We start from the raw sequence: 21,028 nt of genomic DNA, 5'->3' as shown, positions 1-21,028 counted from the left end.
ATTTTCTGCTGCCTCGGGCATGGATATTTTGCCCTCATTAGGAAGGTAAAGGTGGCTCCCCTTTGCATTTGTTATTTTAAATAAAGCTTGATCATACACCATAACACATTTACAAGATGCAAATTATTGTTTATTTCTTAATAATAATAATGATAATGAGTATTAATGACTATTTTTAGACTTAATGAATATGCTGTGATAATTTTTTTTTTAATATTGTTAAACTAATACAGGAAAAAAAAACTATGTACACTGACTCAAGGCACTGAAAAGAAAAAGAAACCAAACTCACCTTCTAGAATGTAGACTTTGAAGCCGCTGTTCATGCGGGTGATGTAGTGGAAGTTGGTCACCGCCATGTTTGCCAAAAGAACCTTGACTCTCTGTGCGACACAATGAGTCTCGCCTCTGGATGTTGTTGGAAAAGGTGATGAGATTGTGGCTCTGAGCTCACAGCCAGGTAACGTATCAAGTAAGTGCAAACACCTTCCGCGGGTCACATTCCCTGCATTCCGATTGGCTCCTGCGAGAGCCAATCAAAGGTTCTCCATTACACCTTTGTTGTTGTTTTCCTGCATGGAGGAGGAATGGTCCGAGGATAAGGAATGGAGCAATTGTTCATAAATGTCATTATAAAACATTCAACCTTTTTTTCTCGTGAATCTTTTTCCACGTTTTTTTAACGGCCCGAAGGTAGTAAAGTGTGGCTTTTGTTGCCCCCATCACCCTGCACACCCCCTACCCTTCCACGCTGGCCTGCAATCTCACCAAACTGCATTTTTTCCAGGCCTTGAGCCCACCGGAGCTCCAAGCCCTCCTGCAACCTGCCCATACATGCACACGTCTGCAAAGTGCCTCACGGGGCTTTTGTCTTTGGACACACAAAGAAGAAAGACTGCACAGTTTTGCAAGCTGAACGTAAACAACGGGATAATGTCTCCCAGAGAGTTTATAACATCTTTACCTGGGAGTTTTAGGGCTAAGGAATAACATTATATAGTGAACTATGACTATATATATTTGATTTAAACAGTTGCTGAGTAAGATTGTTTAAAAAACATTAAAGAGCTGCTCATTCATGCCTTGAAGTGACAACAAAGGCAACATGTTGGCTGACACTTAGCTCAATATTGCCTCCCTTTGGAAGTCTTTGCAATAGCACCGCATTAAGTACATCCATAATTTAGAAAATAGTATAATTCAATCCAGACTGCTATTAAACCAAATCTATGAGGGAAGAAGGGCACAAGGATACTGAGATGTCTGATAATATCGGCCTGCCGATATTATCGGCCGATAAATGCGTTAAAGACTTAGACTTAGACTTAGACTTAGACTTAGACTTCCTTTTTATTGTCATTCAAATTTGAACTTTACAGCACAGATAAGAACGCAATTTTGTCACATAAGCTCATGGTAGTGCAGGATAAAAAAGCAATAAGGTGCATATATAAATAAATAAATATATATAAATATATATAGATAAATAAATAGATTACTGTACAGATAAATATATTGCACTTTTCCACATGCGTCCACGTTTATGGATGTATGTTATATTGTCTTTTTTATTCCAGCGAGTTAATCCATCCGAAGCACTTCATTTCATACATAGTAAAATGTAATATCGGAAATGATCGGTATCGGTTATTTTAATATCGGTGTTGTTGTTTTTTTGTTTTTTTTTATTAAATCAACATAAAAAACACAAGATACACTTACAGGCCGATATTATCGGTCGATAAATGCGTTAAAGACTTAGACTTAGACTTAGACTTAGACTTCCTTTTTATTGTCATTCAAATTTGAACTTTACAGCACAGATAAGAACGCAATTTTGTTACATAAGCTCATGGTAGTGCAGGATAAAAAAGCAATAAGGTGCATATATTAATAAATATATATATATAAATAATATATAAACATATATATATATAAAATAAATAAATATATATAAATATATATAGATAAATAAATAGATTACTGTACAGATAAATATATTGCACTTTTCCACATGCGTCCACGTTTATGGATGTATGTTATATTGTCTTTTTTATTCCAGCGAGTTAATCCATTTGAAGCACTTCATTTCATACATAGTAAAATGTAATATCGGAAATTATCGGTATCAGTTTTTTTTATTATCGGTGTTGTTGTTTTTTTGGGTTTGTTTTTATTAAATCAACATAAAAAACACAAGATACACTTACAGGCCGATATTATCGGTCGATAAATGCGTTAAAGACTTAGACTTAGACTTAGACTTAGACTTCCTTTTTATTGTCATTCAAATTTGAACTTTACAGCACAGATAAGAACACAATTTTGTTACATAAGCTCATGGTAGTGCAGGATAAAAAAGCAATAAGGTGCATATATAAATAAATAAATATATATATAAATAATATATAAATATATATATATATATATATATATAAAATAAATAAATATATATAAATATATATAGATAAATAAATAGATTACTGTACAGATAAATATATTGCACTTTTCCACATGCGTCCACGTTTATGGATGTATGTTATATTGTCTTTTTTATTCCAGCGAGTTAATCCATCCGAAGCACTTCATTTCATACATAGTCAAATGTAATATCGGAAATTATCGGTATCAGTTTTTTTTATTATCGGTGTTGTTGTTTTTTAATTTTATTTTTTTTATTAAATCAACATAAAAAACACAAGATACACTTACAATTAGTGCACCAACCGAAAAAACTCCCTCCCCCATTTACACTCATTCACACAAAAGGGTTGTTTCTTTCTGTTATTAATATTCTGGTTCCTACATTATATATCAATATATATCAATACAGTCTGCAAGGGATACAGTCTGTAAGCACACATGATTGTGCGTGCTGCTGGTCCACTAATAGTACTAACCTTTAACAGTTAATTTTACTAATTTTCATTAATTACTAGTTTCTATGTAACTGTTTTTATATTGTTTTACTTTCTTTTTTATTCAAGAAAATGTTTTTAATTTATTAATCTTATTTTATTATTATTTTTAAAAAGTACCTTATCTTCACCATACCTGGTTGTCCAAATTAGGCATAATAATGTGTTAATTCCACGACTGCATATATCGGTTGATATCGGTATCGGTAATTAAAGAGTTGGATAATATCGGAATATCGGATATCGGCAAAAAGACATTATCGGACATCCCTAATACTGTTCCCTTGAAGTGTTGGGTGTTGTTGGTAGTGACCCCAAGAAGCAGGGGCGGAAGGCGAAATGCAGGTGAAATGTATTTATTAACACATATAAAGATATAGTGCAGCAGGGAAGTGCACATTAAGCCTATAGGGAAAACTATCCAGGTTTATGTACAAAGAAAAAAGCACAAAGGTCAAGCGATGAGAGGACAATGGACAGGGCTGGCATATAGATCATCTTGATTGGCAACCAGGAACCCCTGCGATGGATTGATCGATTATCGGGTGTTTTGGAGTCCTTTATTTCTTTTTTTCACTTTGGATCTCATTGCCAATCAGGGACAAGTGAGGAAGCCCAGGGCCCGGACTGGAGAAATAGTGGCAAAAGGAGGTCTGCAGGAAATTGATAAAAAAAAAAAAAAAAGAACGTTTGACAGTAAATAAAACTAAATACCAAAAACTATTAATAATTGACAAATGACAAATATAACTTTGTGCCTTGATGGCTATAACACGTACAGCTCTCCACCAGTGGTGGGGGCTGGAGCCTATACAAGCTGCACTCTGGCGGAAGACAGGGGACACCCTGGACAAGTCGCCACCTCATGGCAGGGCCAACACAGATAGACAGACAAACATTCATATTACGCCTATACTGGCTCACCTGCACTGGCTTCCTGTGCACTTAAGATGCGACTTTAAGGTTTTACTACTTACGTATAAAATACTACACGGTCTAGCTCCAGCCTATCTTACCGATTGTATTGTACCATATGTCCCGGCAAGAAATCTGCGTTCAAAGAACTCCGGCTTATTAGTGATTCCCAGAGCCCAAAAAAAGTCTGCGGGCTGTAGAGCGTTTTCTATTCGGGCTCCAGCACTATGGAATGCCCTCCCGGTAACAATTAGAGATGCTACCTCAGTAGAAACATTTAAGTCCCATCTTAAAACTCATTTGTATACTCTAGCCTTTGAATAGCCCCCCTTTTTTTAGACCAGTTGATCTGCCGTTTCTTTTCTTTTCTCCTCTGCTGCCCCCTATCCCTTGTGGAGGGGAAGACACACAGATCCGGTGGCCATGGATGGGGTGCTGGCTGTCCGGGGTCGGGACCCGGGGTGGACCGCTCGCCTGTATATTGGTTGGGAACATCTCTGCGCTGCTGACCCGTCTCCGCTCGGGATGGTTTCCTGCTGACCCCACTGTGGACTGGACTCTTACTGTTATGCTGGATCCACTATGGACTGGACTCTCACAATATTATGTTAGACCCACTCGACATCCATTGCATTCGGTCTCCCTAGAGGGGGGGGGTTACCCACATATGCGGTCCTCTCCAAGGTTTCTCATAGTCATTCACATCGACGTCCCACTGGGGTGAGTTTTTCCTTGCCCTTATGTGGGCTATACCGAGGATGTCGTTGTGGCTTGTGCAGCCCTTTGAGACACTTGTGATTTAGGGCTATATAAATAAACATTGATTGATTGATTGATTGATTGATTATTATTATTATTATTATCATTATTATTATCATTGTTATCATTATTATCTTTATTTATATAGCATTGGCAAATTTACACCCATCAATGCAGAAATAATTATTACTATTTCAACAACACTTGTAAGGTAAATGTAAGACAATGTAGAAATGATACGGCCCCGCCGCCCAAAATGTAATTAGTTGTTCCTTATCTCATCTGCAACATTTCCTGAATGTTTTCTGAAAATTGAAAAAATTAAGCAAACAAAAAATTGTTTGTAGTTATTTCACTGACTAACTAACCAACTAACTAACGAACAGACAAAACCAACAGCAACCATTGCATAACTTACTGGTAGAGCTAATAAAAAAAATATATAATGTAATATAATTTAATTCAAACAACTTTATTGATCCTTTAAGGGGCAAATCATTTTGAGCAGCAGGTTCTATATTATATTGTAGTATAATATAATATAATATAATACAATACAATATGATATAATATAATATACTACAATATAATATACTACACTATATTATATAATAATATAATATAATATAGTAGAAAATGGATGGATGGATGGATAATATAATACAATATAATATAATGTAATATAATATGATAAAATTTAAAAAAATAAAATAAAATAAAATAAAATAAAATATAACATGATGTAATTTAATTCAATTCAAACAACTTTATTGATCCTTCAAGTGGCAATTCATTTTGAGCACCAGGTTCTATAATATATTGTAGTATAATATAATACAATATAATACAATATGATATAATATACTACACTATATTATATAATATATCATCTAATCTAATCTAATCTAATCTAATAAAATAAAATAAAATACAAGAAAATATGATATAATATAATATAATATAATATAATATGATAACATAATATAAAATAAAATAAAATAAAATATGACATAATACAACATAATGTAATATCATTCAATTCAAACAACTTTATTGAGCCTTAAAGGGGCAATTCATTTTGAGCAGCAGGTTCTATAATATATTGTAGTATAATATAATATAATATAATACAATATGATATAATATAGTACACTATATTATATAATATAATATAATATAATATGATAACATGAAATAAAATAAAATAAAATAAAATAAAATGAAATATAACATAATACAACATAATGTAATATCATTCAATTCAAACAACTTTATTGAGCCTTAAAGGGGCAATTCATTTTGAGCAGCAGGTTCTATATTATATTATAGTATAATATAATATAATATAATATAATATAATATAATACATTATAATGTAATATACTACACTATATAATATAATAATATCATCTAATATAATGAAATATAATAAAATAAAATAAAATAAAATACAATATAATATAATATAATATGATAAAATAAAATAAGATAAAATAAAATAAAATAAAATAAAATATAGTAAAGCATTTGTTTTCTTTCTCTTTGGCTGGGTGGAACCCTTCAAACCTCAACTGTATTCATAGCTTGTATGGCCAAGCACCATTGGAACTCAATCAACTTCACCCAACTATCTCACTCCAATACGCATACAGTAAGTCTACCAGCAACTCGTCTGAACACTTTGTTATTCAACAGCAAGAGAACGTGTGTCTAAACATTTGAGTGCTTCTGTATACTCTGTGAAGCACTCATGTGATACTCATGTGTTGCTATTTATGTGGACTGGGACTGTAATGCAGTACAATATTTTGATTGGTGTTTATATTTAATGTAATAAATATTCATGTAATATTGCTCTATATTCTTTCAAGAAAAGTCTGTTCAGCATTAGCTGTTCCTCCCCAAGAGCAAAACCAGAAGACTCTTTTGTTCCCCATGCCATTCAATGGGAGGAGGATGCGGAGGGGAGATGAAATATACTATAGTACTGTGCAATATTTTGACTTGACTTTTTGTGTAAGATTATTATTATACAGGACATGTATTTTTTTTTAATGTATTCCATACATGTTCTTTGAATTCATACTTTATTATTCTATTTCATTTATACTATATGATGTGCTGCTATTGTCACTGTCTTGCGTACTGTATTCAATGTTGCTGCTACCTTTATTTTGCCGAAGGAACATGCCTACAGGGTTCAAAAAAGTTTTGATCTGATCTGATCTGATTATTATTGTTTTAAAATAGACACTTTTCACCTTTGATCACTAAAGACACTTTAACTGTTGCTGTGACCAAATGTCACCTCCATATTTACTGTATACTGCTGACTGTCAATCAGAATGTGCAATAATGTTATGTTACTTACTGTGCCTTGTATATACATTTTTATTTTTATTTTTTATTTTTTAGCTAAGTACCGTGTGACTTGTTGAAGGGTGGACTAGCAAAGTAAGATTTTCATTGTACGGTAAACTGTCTGTTTAACTGCGCATATGACAATAAACAATCTGAATCTTGAATTAGTCCAATACAGAGGGTCGATTAAAAAGCGAGCTGTGGTCTAAAATTGTCCCAAAATGTGAATGTGAATGGACGTTTGTCCATACTGTACAGTATGTGCCTTACACATATTGAACAGGAATCAAACAGGAATGAAAAGTACATTTATTAGTTTTTTGGGTTTTTTAGCTTCCATGTCATTAGAATTTTTCCAACATTATTCATTTCATACTTACAAGCCACATCATGACTGTAGGTCCCTACTAAACACAAGTCTAATAAAATCTTATAAGAGTGTATCATACATTTTATGACAGTGTTGATTAATGCTCTTACGTTGTCTTTTGAAGTGGAATTCTACACAGGACCATAATCAGTCATTTGAGGGCCCAGAGTAAACCTACACTGTAAAAAAAGTGACCGTAAAACCTTCGGCAAGCAGTTGCTAATTTGCTGGGATGAATACAATGAATACATGTGGTGGTTAAGCTTGCTTTGTTCTCAATGGGTATGAGACACCTGTGAACGTCTTTCTCCCGTGGGTTCCCCTGATGCCGACAGATCCTCACAGTAGCCCGGGAGTCTGGTGTTATCAATGTTTTTATTGTGCGCACACACACGCCAGGACCGCACTTCACTCTACACTTTTCAGTCTCTTGGTTTGGAAGCACCTCACGACAGTCTTTGCTCTGCGACTTTTCAGTCTTCTCTGGTTCACGCTTCCTCTCGCCGTGGTCTCGTGCGTGTCTGTGCGTCTGTTCACCAGCAACTCCAACTCCAACAACGTGTCTCGGTCCGGCTGCTGCTAATAAAGGCGACAGGTGATCAGATAACCAGCCCCAGCTGGGCAATCTACTCGCCTGCCGCTGGCTTCGAGGCCGGTCCTTACCCACCCCGCTCCGCGGCAGTCCCGCGGACCACGCCCCCCTCCACAACACCATTTACACTTTATCACCATTTAGGCTTTATCCAAAAAAAAAATGCCTAAAGCTCATGTTGTTTTTGGCTGTACGAATCGTTCAAATGGCGAAAAGGATAAGTGTTTCTTCAGAGTTCCTTGAGGAGGTAATAAAAAGGGAGGAAGAGTGCAAGATCTTACGAAATAAGAAAAGCATGCAGTTCACACTCCAGTCCAAGGGAGCAGAGTTGAAGAATGCATGGGTTTGCAGTGATGGCTTTGTTAAAAGTTTGTTTGATACACATTTAACATTTATTATTTCCCCATTTAAGTATTATCTTATTACAAACCCCGTTTCCATATGAGTTGGTAAATTGTGCTAGATGCAAATATAAACGGAATACAATGATTTGCAAATCCTTTTCAACCCATATTCAGTTGAATATGCTACAAAGACAACATATTTGATGTTCAAACTGATAAACATTTTTTTTTTTTGCAAATAATCATTAACTTTAGAATTTGATGCCAGCAACACATGACAAAGAAGTTGGGAAAGGTGGCAATAAATACTGATAAAGTTGAGGAATGCTCATCAAACACTTATTTGGAACATCCCACAGGTGAACAGGCAAATCGGGAACAGGTGGGTGCCATGATTGGGTATAAAAGTAGATTCCATGAAATGCTCAGTCATTCACAAACAAGGATGGGGCGAGGGTCACCACTTTGTCAACAAATGCGTGAGCAAATTGTTGAACAGTTTAAGAAAAACCTTTCTCAACGAGCTATTGCAAGGAATTTAGGGATTTCACCATCTACGGTCCGTAATATCATGAAAGGGTTCAGAAAATCTGGAGAAATCACTGCACGTGAGCAGCTAAGCCCGTGACCTTCGATCCCTCAGGCTGTACTGCATCAACAAGCGACATCAGTGTGTAAAGGATATCACCACATGGGCTTAGGAACACTTCAGAAACCCACTGTCAGTAACTACTGTTGGTCGCTACATCTGTAAGTGCAAGTTAAAACTCTCCTATGCAAGGCGAAAACCGTTTATCAACAACACCCAGAAACGCCGTCGGCTTCGCTGGGCCTGAGCTCATCTAAGGTGGACTGATGCAAAGTGGAAAAGTGTTCTGTGGTCTGACGAGTCCACATTTCAAATTGTTTTTGGAAACTGTGGACGTCGTGTCCTCCGGACCAAAGAGGAAAAGAACCATTCGGATTGTTATAGGCGCAAAGTTGAAAAGTCAGCATCTGTGATGGTATGGGGGTGTATTAGTGCCCAAGACATGGGTAACTTACACATCTGTGAAGGCACCATTAATGCTGAAAGGTACATACAGGTTTTGGAGCAACATATGTTGCCATCCAAGCAACGTTACCATGGACGCCCCTGCTTATTTCAGCAAGACAATGCCAAGCCACATGTTACATCAATGTGGCTTCATAGTAAAAGAGTGCGGGTACTAGATTGGTCTGCCTGTAGTCCAGACCTGTCTCCCATTGAAAATGTGTGGCGCATTATGAAGCCTAAAATACCACAACGGAGACCCCCGGACTGTTGAACAACTTAAGCTGTACATCAAGTGGAAGAGTGGCCGTGCGCGACCCGAGGGTCCCTGGTTCAATCCCCACCTAGTACCAACCTCGTCATGTCCGTTGTGTCCTGAGCAAGACACTTCACCCTTGCTCCTGATGGGTGCTGGTAGCGCCTTGCATGGCAGCTCCCTCCATCAGTGTGTGAATGTGTGTGTGAATGGGTAAATGTGGAAGTAGTGTCAAAGCGCTTTGAGTACCTTGAAGGTAGAAAAGCGCTATACAAGTACAACCCATTATCATTATCATTATCAAGCAAGAATGGGAAAGAATTCCACCTGAGAAGCTTAAAAAATGTGTCTCCTCAGTTCCCAAACGTTTACTGAGTGTTGTTGAAAGGAAATGTAACACAGTGGTGAACATGCCCTTTCCCAACTACTTTGGCACGTGTTGCAGCCATGAAATTCTAAGTTAATTATTATTTGCAAAAAAAAAATAAAGTTTATGAGTTTGAACATCAGATATCTTGTCCTTGTAGTGCATTCAATTGAATATGGGTTGAAAAGGATTTGCAAATCATTGTATTCCGTTTATATTTACATCTAACACAATTTCCCAGCTTATATTTGTATTTCTTAAACACGTTTGCTACGAGTGTTCCGTAAAGCACCAACTCGGCGGGTCTGAATAAAAGAAAGCAAATGTCAGCAAAACCTGAAAGAGTTAAGCTTTTACCAAAGGCAATAATCATAAATGAAGCTTTTAGCACATACACAATGTTGACATCTGTAGTTATATTTTGATAAAGACGCTACTCGTAAAACGGCGTGTGCAAAAGCAACAAACTGTCAGGCCTGGACCAGGAATAGGACTCAGATGCAGAGTGGAGAGCAATCAGGCAGGCTTTTATATTTAACTGATCACTTTTCAAATCTTGAGTCAGGGCAATAAAACAACGGCTATGAATTCTGGCAAGTGGTCGATAAGGTTTCACAAAAAGGTGAAAAACAGAAAATCACTCCGAAAAGGAGGAAACAAAAATATCAATCTCTAACTACAGTAGCGAGGAAAATAACTATGAAATTTAAACAACAAAAAAACGCTCCAGAAAGAGGGAAAAACAACGGGCTGTAAAACTTCTACACTGTTTCTGGTCTAGTAAAATAATTAACAAAATAATCACTCAGAAATTAGGAAAAGAAGAGGCTGTAAAGATAAACTGAACTCTCCACTTCAACTTGAAAACTTTACAAACAAAAAACCACTCTGCTTAAGAGGAGCAAAGGAAAACTCAAAATACTAACTTGAAAATTCTGAATCAGGATAACTCAAAGCAAGACGAAACAAGGCATTGTGCTAGAGATGCACGATGCAACGAGACATTCTGGCACAGAACAAAGGGAGACGCAGACTATAAACACATGAGGGTAATGGGGAACAGGTGGAAACAATCAGGGATTTGATTTGATTTTGATTTGATTTTGATTTATTGGTCCCCGTTGGGGAAATTAATTTTCACTGCCGTACATTTAAACAATAGACATTACACATCACGAACAAAAATAACAAAAAGACATCATACATGACCAACACATTTACAGGCTTGTCAGACAAGTCGGCCGGGCCTGCTGTTTAGGGCGGCTATAGCTGCAGGGATAAGGCTTTTCCCGAGGCGGGCCTTCTGGAATTTGATAGTTCTGTACCTGCGCCCTGATGGTAGTGGTATGATGTATTGGTGTAGTGGGTGAGTCATATCCTGGACTATTGTGTTTGCCAGTTGAATGGTGGACCTGTGGTTTAGATCTGAATGATCAGGGATGACGTCAGACTGATGGCACAAGAGGAAGGGCAAGTGACCTAAAACGAGAGGAGAGTTACTTTTCAAACTAAAACATGAAATTCACATGACAAAAAAACCAAGACAGGACATCCCTCACCGCGGTGTGACACAAACAGCTGTAGACGCGAAGTTAAATCATGAAGTGCAACCTTAACCGAGCAGAAACGATGCATAATTATCCGGGAGAGTCTTGACAACACTTTCCTTGACCCAGCCACACACAAAGAAGTTGTAGACCTCCATGCTTTTTTAGGTTTTCATCTGTTTTTTTGTCGTGTAGAACGGCATCTGGAGCACAAAGTTCGATATGTCTGAGAACGCGACCAACGTATAATCCTTCATATCACTCGACAAAACTTTTTTTGGATAAAGTATAGGAATTTATTTCATTGCATAGTTTGATTTTTTGTTCCTATCTGCTTTTTGCAGGAATATATAGGCCCCTTGTGTACGCAGATAGTTTGCTGGCCATCTTGGCTTCATTGACCACCACTGGTTTTCACTTCCGGGAAGAAGTCACGTGTCGGAATACAAGCAGTAGCAACAGTAAAAGACCATAAAATGTAAAAATTGTTTATCACAACAATCAATCAATCTATCAATCAAAGTTTATTTATATAGTCCTTAATCACAAGTGTCTCAAAGGGCTGCACAAGCCACAACGACATCCTCGGCTCAGATCCCACATCAAGGCAAGAAAAACCTCAACCAACCCAATGGGATACAATGAGAAACCTTGAAGGGAACCGCAGATGTGGGGACCAATATTTACAATTGATATTCAAAATGTAACATTTATATTTGGATTAAACACATATATTTATATCTAATGTTAATTTTTAACGTCTAGATTTAGATTTAACTTTGAGATTTAAATTTAACATTTAGATTTAGATTTAATACTTAGATCTATAAATAACATTTCTATTTGACATCTCAGGGGCCTTGTGGTTGGAGTGTCCGCCCTGAGATTGGTAGGTCGTGAGTTCGAACCCTGGCCGAGTCATACCAAAGACTATAAAAATGGGACCCATTACCTCCCTGCTTGGCACTCAGCATCAAGGGTTGGTGTCAGAATAATTGTATCTAAGTTATCACAAAACTTTGTGTTTCAATGAGCTCCCGGCGAGAAGACAAAAGCTGTCTTTGAACCTACCAAGAAGAAGGCTTGTAAAACTCCACTGTGTAGGATGGGAAGCAACATGAAGGTGTTCTGTTTCTTTCATGTATTGTAATCCACAGAAAGATTTTGTTTTGACCCAGGAACTACAAAGCGGAGAGGAAGCAGGGCCTGACACCCCTCAAGGCACCTTTTCTTTGAACTGTTCTGTGACCGAGGGCAACGGCTGTTTATGACCTTTTCTGTCAACTGTTTACGACCTTTTCTTTGAACCGACCTTTTCTTTGAACTGTTCTGTATTCAAAGGCGGCGGCTGTTTACGACCCCCTCCCTTAGAAACAGCTGTTGCCATGTAATCAGGGAAAGTCCAAATAAAAGAGGAGGCGTACAATCTTTCACCAGAGCGTGATGGAGACTGTACAAAAGTACAGCCCAGACGTCTCTCCTCAATTGAGCCACATTTAATTATGTCCCTGTTTAATTCCTTGCTTCTTTGTCTGTTTAATAGATGCCATCAGTGTTTGAAACTGACAGTTGGAATTGGGGGTTAAATCACCAAAATGATTCACGAGCGCGGCCACCGCTGCTGCTCACTGCTGCTGCTCACTGCTCCCCTCACCTCCCAGGGGGTGGAACAAGGGGATAGGTCAAATGCAGAGGGTAATTTCTGGGGCTGCGAATCTTTGGTTGCCCCACGATTCGATTCAATATCGATTCTTGGGGTCACGATTCGATTAAAAATCAATTTTCTTTCGATTCAATGCAATCCTCGATTCAAAAACGATATTTTCCCGATTCAAAAGGATTCTCTATTGATTAAATACATAGGATTTCAGCAGGATCTACCCCAGTCTGCTGACATGCAAGCAGAGTAGTAGATTTTTGTAAAAAGCTTTTATAATTGTAAAGAACAATATTTTATCAACTGATTGCAATAATGTAAATTTGTTTTAACTATTAAATGAACCAAAAATATTCCTTATTTTATCTTTGTGAAAATATTGGACACAGTGTGTTGTCAAGCTTATGAGATGCGATGCAAGTGTAAGCCACTATTGTCCTTTTTTTTTAATTAATTTTTTTATAAATGTCTAATGATAATGTCAATGAGGGATTTTTAATCACTGCTATGTTGAAATTGTAACTAATATTGATACTGTTGTTGATAATAATCATTTTTGTTTCACTACTTTTGGTTTGTTCTGTGTCGTGTTTGTGTCTCCTCTCAATTGCTCTGTTTATTGCAGTTCTGAGTGTTGCTGGGTCGGGTTTGGTTTTGGAATTGGATTGCATTGTTATGGTATTGCTTTGTATTGTTTTGTTGGATTGATTAATTAAAAAAAATTAAAAAAAAATAAAAAATAAATTAATTAAAAAAAAATTAAAAAAATACAAAATAAATCGATTAAAAAAAAAAAGAGAATCGTTTCTGAATCGCACAACCTGAGAATCGCGATTCGAATTCAAATCGAATTTTCCCCACACCCCTAGTAATGTCACCACACCTAGTGTGTGACTATCAGTGGCACTTTAACTATTTTTAACTTTAGATTTAGATTAAATTTCCACATCAAATGTGAAGAAAATTTGCTAAATGTGAAAAAAACATTGTTAAATGTGAGAAAATTAAGCTAAATATGAAGAAAAGTGAGCTAATTATTGAAAATAAATTAGCTAGGAAAGTACAATTAAATAATTACATTCGATCCTATAAGTGATTTTGTATTTCCTGCCGACAAATGGACGTGTCTGTACTGTACACTGCAACATAAAACCGACATCCATGCACACCCTCGTTAAGGCAACAGGAGGCATAATGTCGGAGCCAGCCACGCCCCTTTTTCAGCTCTCCTCAGCACCACTTTCCACCGTCAAGTTCCAAACACTAACGTTTGCTTCACCGGAAGTGCCCTTGATATCTTTTCAAAATCAACTAACCAGACACACTCACACCGAATTCAACACATTACCACACTTCAATAACGTAAATTAACATTATTATACAAAAAAAAATAACATTACGCCGTTTGATTGTCTGCTTTTACTAGAAGGAACAAGCGGAAGTGAGCCACCCTCACCTCTACAACTTGACTCTGCATGCTCGGTGGTGACGCAGGGGAAGGCATTAGGCAACAAAAAAAACAAAAAAAAACACAGTGAGTGGAGGGCAAAGACGCAGGGGGGGCCAAGGCGGTGAAGCAGGAAGGACTTTACATCTCACTGATGCACGACCTTAGAGGACGAGCGTGTCGAATATAACACACGTCTACCGTGGGGGGGTTCTCCGTGTCACATTGGACGCCATTAACGTTTTCCACTTCCGACACACTCCCAGGTAAGTAGGCTCCGTCGTGCATTTTCATGAATCACATTACGAGCGGCTTCATTGAGCAAACGCAGACACGCCAGTGACCATTTTTTTGAAATGGACATTTTTACACGAACATGAGTACTCGGTTTTGTTTGAATACATTTACAGCGCTGTTTAATTACATACGAATTAATTTGCCATGTTCGCATGTACAACTTGTAAGACGCATCCGGTGGGTGTACACCGTCTCCCCCCCCCCCCTTCCAGAACGCCATCATGAACTACCTTCGTCGACGACTGTCGGACAGTAATTTCATGTCCAACCTGCCTAATGGTTACATGGGCGACCTGCAACGCGCCGAGTCGACGCCTCAGCAGCAGCAGCAGCAGCAGCAGCCAAGTCCCGCAGTGTCTCCGGGCCCGTCGGAGCGCCGCCAGTCCGCCAGCCAGCAGCAGCCGTCCGCGGGGGCAGGCACCGGCTTCTTCTCGTCCATATCCAACGCTGTCAAGCAAACCACGGCCGCTGCCGCCGCCACCTTATCCGAGGCCGCCGACCGGGCGGGGGTCTCCAGCAGCGCTAAGGTTCTCCTGGTGGTCGACGACCTGCAGACTGACTGGTGAGAGAACAACGCAGTCTAGACCAGGGGTGTCAAACCTACGGCCCGCGTGATGAGTTTGCCAAGTATTAAAATTAGCTGCATTTTCCATCCATCCATCCATCTTCTTCCGCTTAGCCGAGGTCGGGTCGCGGGGGCAGCAGCCTAAGCAAGGAAGCCCAGACTTCCCTCTCCCCACCCACTTCGTCCAGCTCTTCCCGGGGGATCCCGAGGTGTTCCCGGGACAGCCGGGAGCATACTTGCAAACCCTCCCCATTCTCCCAAATTTCTCCCCGATTTCCACCCGGACAACAATATTGGAGGCATGCCTTAAAGCAGGGGCCTCAAACTCAATTTACCTGGGGGCCACTGGATGCAGAAACTGGGTGAGGCTAGGCCGCAAGAAAATATTTCTTCAAAAAATCTAACATGCACTTTTTAATGAATTCACCTTCTTTGAATGGCTATTGACGGAGGCAGATATTTACATATATCCATATTTAAGTGTTACTTCTTTATTTTCATAGTCATATTACAAAACAGCTAGTGTTCTTCCAGTTGTTCTCTTTTGGTTGTCTGCAAGTACTGTGTGTGTCAACCTTGAGCTCGGAATGCAGGGAGTAGCAATACTCCTTTCTCTTGCCTTATCCTGTCCTGTCTCTTCTCAGAGTAGAACAATTCACTTGTGTATTACTTCTGGAGGGTGGGGGCGAGGGACATATTGTAGAACACAGCACTTCCGTAAGGTTTTCAGATCATCTTAGCTGTGCAATTGAATGTGTTGTCCTGGGCTGGTCTCTATCTTCAAAGCTTTGAAAATAAATTACAAAATACCTATTCTGTTCTGGTGATAATTTAAACTCAGTTTATGTGTCATCAAAAGAATTTGGGATTGACCAGTAACTTAAATTCCCTTGGAGGAACATCTGGTCCAAACGCAACACTATCCCGCCCTAGCAACATACTTGCCAACCCTCCCGATTTTTGCGGAAGACTCCCGAATTTCATTGCTCCTCCCGACAATCTCCCAGGGCAACCGTTCTCCCGAATTTGTCCCGATTTTCACCCGGACAACATTATTAAGGACGTGCACTGCCTTTAACGTCCTCTACAACCCGCCCACCTCAACCGACGCACAGAGAAGGGCGGGGGGCGGGGTTTGGTGGTAGCGGGGGTGTTTATTGCAGCCCGGAAGAGAATGGGATTCTGGGTATTTGTTCTGTTGTGTTTATGTTGTGTTACGGTGCGGATGTTCTCCCGAAATGTGTTTGTCATTCTTGTTTGGTGTGGGTTCACAGTGTGGCGCACATTTGTAACAGTGTTAAACTTGTTTATACGGCCATTCTCAGTGTGACCTGTATGGCTGTTGATCAAGTATACCTTGCAGTCACTCACGTGTGTCTGCAGAAGCCTCATACAACACGTGACTGGGCCGGCACGTTGTTTGTACAGGTTGTAGAGGGCGCTATAGGCAGTGCCATCACGGCACATCTTTAATATTGTTGTTTGGGTGAAAATCGGCAGACATTCGAAAGAATGGTTGCCCTGAAATTTGGGAGTCTCCCGGAAAAATCGGGAGGGTTGGCCAGTATGATGCTGTCAAGCGCCATTCGTATAAAACTCACAGGCCGCACTAACATTACATTTTCATATTAGGGTGCGGGCCGCAAAATAACGTCTCGCGGGCCAAAATTGGAAGCTCATTTCGGCCGCTTGTACCCGTGATCTTGTCATTTCGGTCATAACCCAAAGCTCATGACCATAGGTGAGGATGGGATTTCAATAAATTACTGCATTTTTTGGACCATAGAGTTTACCGGATTACAAACCCCAAAACCAGTGAAGTTGGCACTTAGTGTAAGTCGTAAATAAAAACAAAATACCATGATTTGCAGATCCTATTCAACCTATATTCAATTGAATACACTGCAAAGACAAGGTACTTAACGTTTGAACTGGAAAACTTTGTTATTTTTTGCAAATATTAGCTCATTTAGAAGTTGATGTCTGCAATATGTTTCAAAAAAGCAGGCACAAGTGGCAAAAAAGACTGAGAAAGTTTAATAATGCTCATCAAACACTTATTTGGAACACCCCACAGGTGAACAGGCTAATTGAGAACAGGTGGGTGTCATGATTGGGTATAAAAGCAGCTTCCATGAAATACTCAGTCATTCACAAACAAGGATGGGGCGAGGGTCACCACTTTGTCAACAATGCGTGAGCAAATTGTTGAACAGTTTAAGAACAACATTTCTCAATGAGCTATTGCAAGGAATTTAGGAGTTTCACCGTCTACGGTCCGTAATATCAAAAGGTTCAGAGAATCTGGAGAAGTCACTGCACGTAAGCGATGATTTTACGGACCTTCGATCCCTCAGGCGGTACTGCATCAAAAAGCAATTATCAGTGTGTAAAGGATATCACCACATGGGCTCAGGAACACTTCAGAAAACCACTGTCAGTAACTACAGTTGGTCGCTACATCTGTAAGTGCAAGTTAAAACTCTACTATGCAAAGCCAAAGCCATTCAACAACAACACCCCAAAACGCAGCCGGCTTCGCTGGGCCCGAGCTAATCTAAGATGGACTGATGCAAAGTGGAAAAGTGTTCTGTGGTCTGACGAGTCCACATTTCAAATTGTTTTTGGAAACTGTGGACGTCGTGTCCTCCGGAACAAAGAGGAAAAGAACCATCCGGATTGTTATAGGCGCAAAGTTGAAAAGCCAACATCTGTGATGGTATGGGGGTGTATTAGTGCCCAAGGCATGGGTAACTTACACATCTGTGAAGGCACCATTAATGCTGAAAGGTACATACAGGTTTTGGAGCAACATATGTTGCCATCCAAGCAACGTTATCACGGACGCCCCTGCTTATTTCAGCAAGACAATGCCAAGCCACGTGTTACAACAGTGTGGCTTCATAGTAAAAGAGTGCGGGTACTAGACTGCCCTGCCTGTAGTCCAGACCTGTCTCCCATTGAAAATGTGTGGCGCATTATGAAGCCTAAAATACCACAACGTAGACCCCCGGACTGTTGAACAACTTAAGCTGTACATCAAGCAAGAATGGGAAATAATTCCACCTGAAAAGCTTCAAAAATTGGTCTCCTCAGTTCCCAAACATTTACTGAGTGTTGTTAAAAAGAAAGGCCATGTAACATAGTGGTAAAATGCCCTTGTGCCAACTTTTTTGCAATGTGTTGCTGCCATTAAATTCTAAGTTAATGATTACTGTTTTTGCAAAAAAAAACCTGGTTTCTCAGTTAAAACATTAAATGTCTTGTCTTTGCAGTCTATTCAATTAAATATAAGTTGAAAAGGATTTGCAAATCATTTTATTCTGTTTTTATTTACGAATTACACAACGTGCCAACTTCACTGGTTTTGGGTTTTGCATAAAGCGCACTGCCAATGATTTATATCTATTGTCATACAAAAGGTGCACCTGATAATAAGGCACATTAAGTGTGTCATATTATGATTTTATTTCTACATTTAAAAAGCTTCCTTGTGGTCTACATAGTATGTAGTGGTGGTTCTTTGGTCAAAATATTGCATAGATACAGACCATCTTCAAGCCGCTTCCTGACCGTCTCTTCAGGATGCGTCGTTTTGTGGTCAGTCTTATTTACTCCACTTTGACAGCATCTTCTCCCCGTCATCTTTGTTGTTTTTAGCGCTTCTATAGTGAGTCTATTCACAGATATAAGTTGTAACTGACTGCTACTTTATGTTAGAAATGACAACAGCAGTGGATGAATGCCCCACAACAAAATAATAGAGTAAAAGAAGGAGCATATTGACATACTACAATGGCGAAAACGCGCACATTTTCGGGACTCGTGCAGATCCCAAATACACAACAGTACAATACATAGGTAAGAAAAGTTGGTTTTGCAAAATATTGCGAAACAAAAGGTCAGATAATATTTCTCCTAACAGATGCAATTTTGGGGTCCTTATACACACACCAAAATAATACCTGTATGTTGAAGCACAGTACGTCTGACTACAGTAGACGTAATGCTCCGACAACCCATCAAGCAGTGCGGCTTTGTACAGTAGCTTACCAAAGTCGTACTAAAACATTTTGACGGATTTTTGAGCATTGTGTGTAATGTTTTATATTCTCAATAAAACAGCATCACGTCATTTATTGAACAGGCATCAACCTGCAGTCCGCACGCACTGTATCTTTTATGTGTGACTACCAGTCACATTTATCATTACAATATGCACCAAATAAAAATGTTTCGAGGTGGGTAAGCACAACCAGAATTAATGCGTCCATTAGAAGCATAGTGATATAAGACGCACTGTCGATTTTTAAGAAAATTTTTGAGAAAAAAGATTTTAAGTGTGCCTTTTAGTCTGAAAAATATAGTAGCTTATCTCCGCTAACCACATTTGTTCGTTCTTTCCATTTGAACAAAATAAATTATATACGTACTGCATGAAATAGCATATTTTCTTCAACTTTAATATGATCCAATATTGCAATCAATATTCTATCACTTTTTGCTAAAACGTTTTTGGGTTAAATTAAAAACAAATACTGTAAATATCCGCTTGACCTATGATTTCAAAGCAAGTTATCCATCAAATTGTACACTGTAACCATGACAATAGACTTTACAGTAACATTTACGGTGTTTCTTTTTTACAGCTTGTTACTGTACATTGACAAAAATTTTATTTTTTAACCGTACAATCCATGGTTGTTGCTTTTACTGTGTATTTCTATAAACAGAAAAAAAGTACCACATTTTTTTGGCGGTAAAAAAACTGGCAGCCTTGTTGCCAGAATTAAAAAGAAAACAGTTGTACCTTTTTCCCATTTACAGTAAGATGTTGTAAAAAACCCCCCAAAAAACCCACTCACATTTCACAGTAAAATTCTGGCGACAAAGCTGGCAGTTTTTTCCCCCTTGAAAAAACAGGGCTACTGTTTTTCCATTTACCATGATAAATAAAACACTTTTTACTACAGTAAAATTCCGGTGACTGAGTTGTCAGTTTTTTACTGTGAAATCTACAGATTTTTTTTTATACTGTATGGAAAAAATACATACAATAATTAAATGCAGAGACAAAATCACATACTATTCGCTGTCATAAGCGGCCCTCTGAGGACAGCCATAACTGCAATGTGGCCCTTGACGAAAACGAGTTTGACACCCGAGTTTAATGGTACCCAGACTCTCCCCTCAATGATTAGTTTGGCAACCAGCCAATCAGCATTAACGGTGTATTTCACATTTGCATTAAAGCTGCAGCTAAAAGCATACCGTATGGCGGTGGTGTCCAAAGTGCGGCCCAGGTGCCATTTTCAGCCCACAGCTTGTTTTTTTATTGGCCGTCTGTATATTATTTAAGGTCAGGGGTCTCCACTTGATTTTGAGTAGCTCACAAAGGGGTTCAAACTAGAGATGTCCGATAATATCGGACTGACGATATTATCGGCCGATAAATGCTTTAAAATGTAATATCGTAAATTATCGGTATCGGTTTCAAAAAGTAAAATGTATGACTTTTTAAACCGCCGCTGTGTACACGGATGTAGGGAGAAATACAGATCGCCAATAAACCTTAAAGGCACTGCCTTTGAGAGCCGGCC

The 21,028-nt window shown here is 38.6% G+C and overlaps 2 protein-coding genes across 3 annotated transcripts in view; one reads left to right on the top strand and one right to left on the bottom strand.

The window, feature by feature from the left end:
- Window positions 1–458, bottom strand: part of vgll4l (vestigial like 4 like) — a 16,391-nt gene extending 15,933 nt beyond the window's left edge. The window contains exon 1 of the mRNA XM_061985775.2: window positions 293–458. Coding sequence (XP_061841759.1) covers window positions 293–359 — 67 coding nt within the window. The 5' untranslated portion in view covers window positions 360–458. The remainder of the gene's footprint in view (window positions 1–292) is intronic.
- Window positions 459–14,618: 14,160 nt separating this feature from the next.
- syn1 (synapsin I) overlaps window positions 14,619–21,028 on the top strand; it is a 31,089-nt gene continuing 24,679 nt past the window's right edge. For both annotated transcript variants that reach the window (XM_061986127.1, XM_061986125.1), the window contains exons 1-2: window positions 14,619–14,832; window positions 15,076–15,425. In XM_061986127.1, coding sequence (XP_061842111.1) covers window positions 15,085–15,425 — 341 coding nt within the window. In that variant the 5' untranslated portion in view covers window positions 14,619–14,832; window positions 15,076–15,084. The remainder of the gene's footprint in view (window positions 14,833–15,075; window positions 15,426–21,028) is intronic.

This window comes from Nerophis lumbriciformis, linkage group LG12, assembly GCF_033978685.3.
Source record: "Nerophis lumbriciformis linkage group LG12, RoL_Nlum_v2.1, whole genome shotgun sequence".
Taxonomy (NCBI): Eukaryota; Metazoa; Chordata; class Actinopteri; order Syngnathiformes; family Syngnathidae; genus Nerophis; species Nerophis lumbriciformis.
Note: the sequence above shows the minus strand (reverse complement) of the source record. Positions and strands in the feature narration are given on the sequence as shown.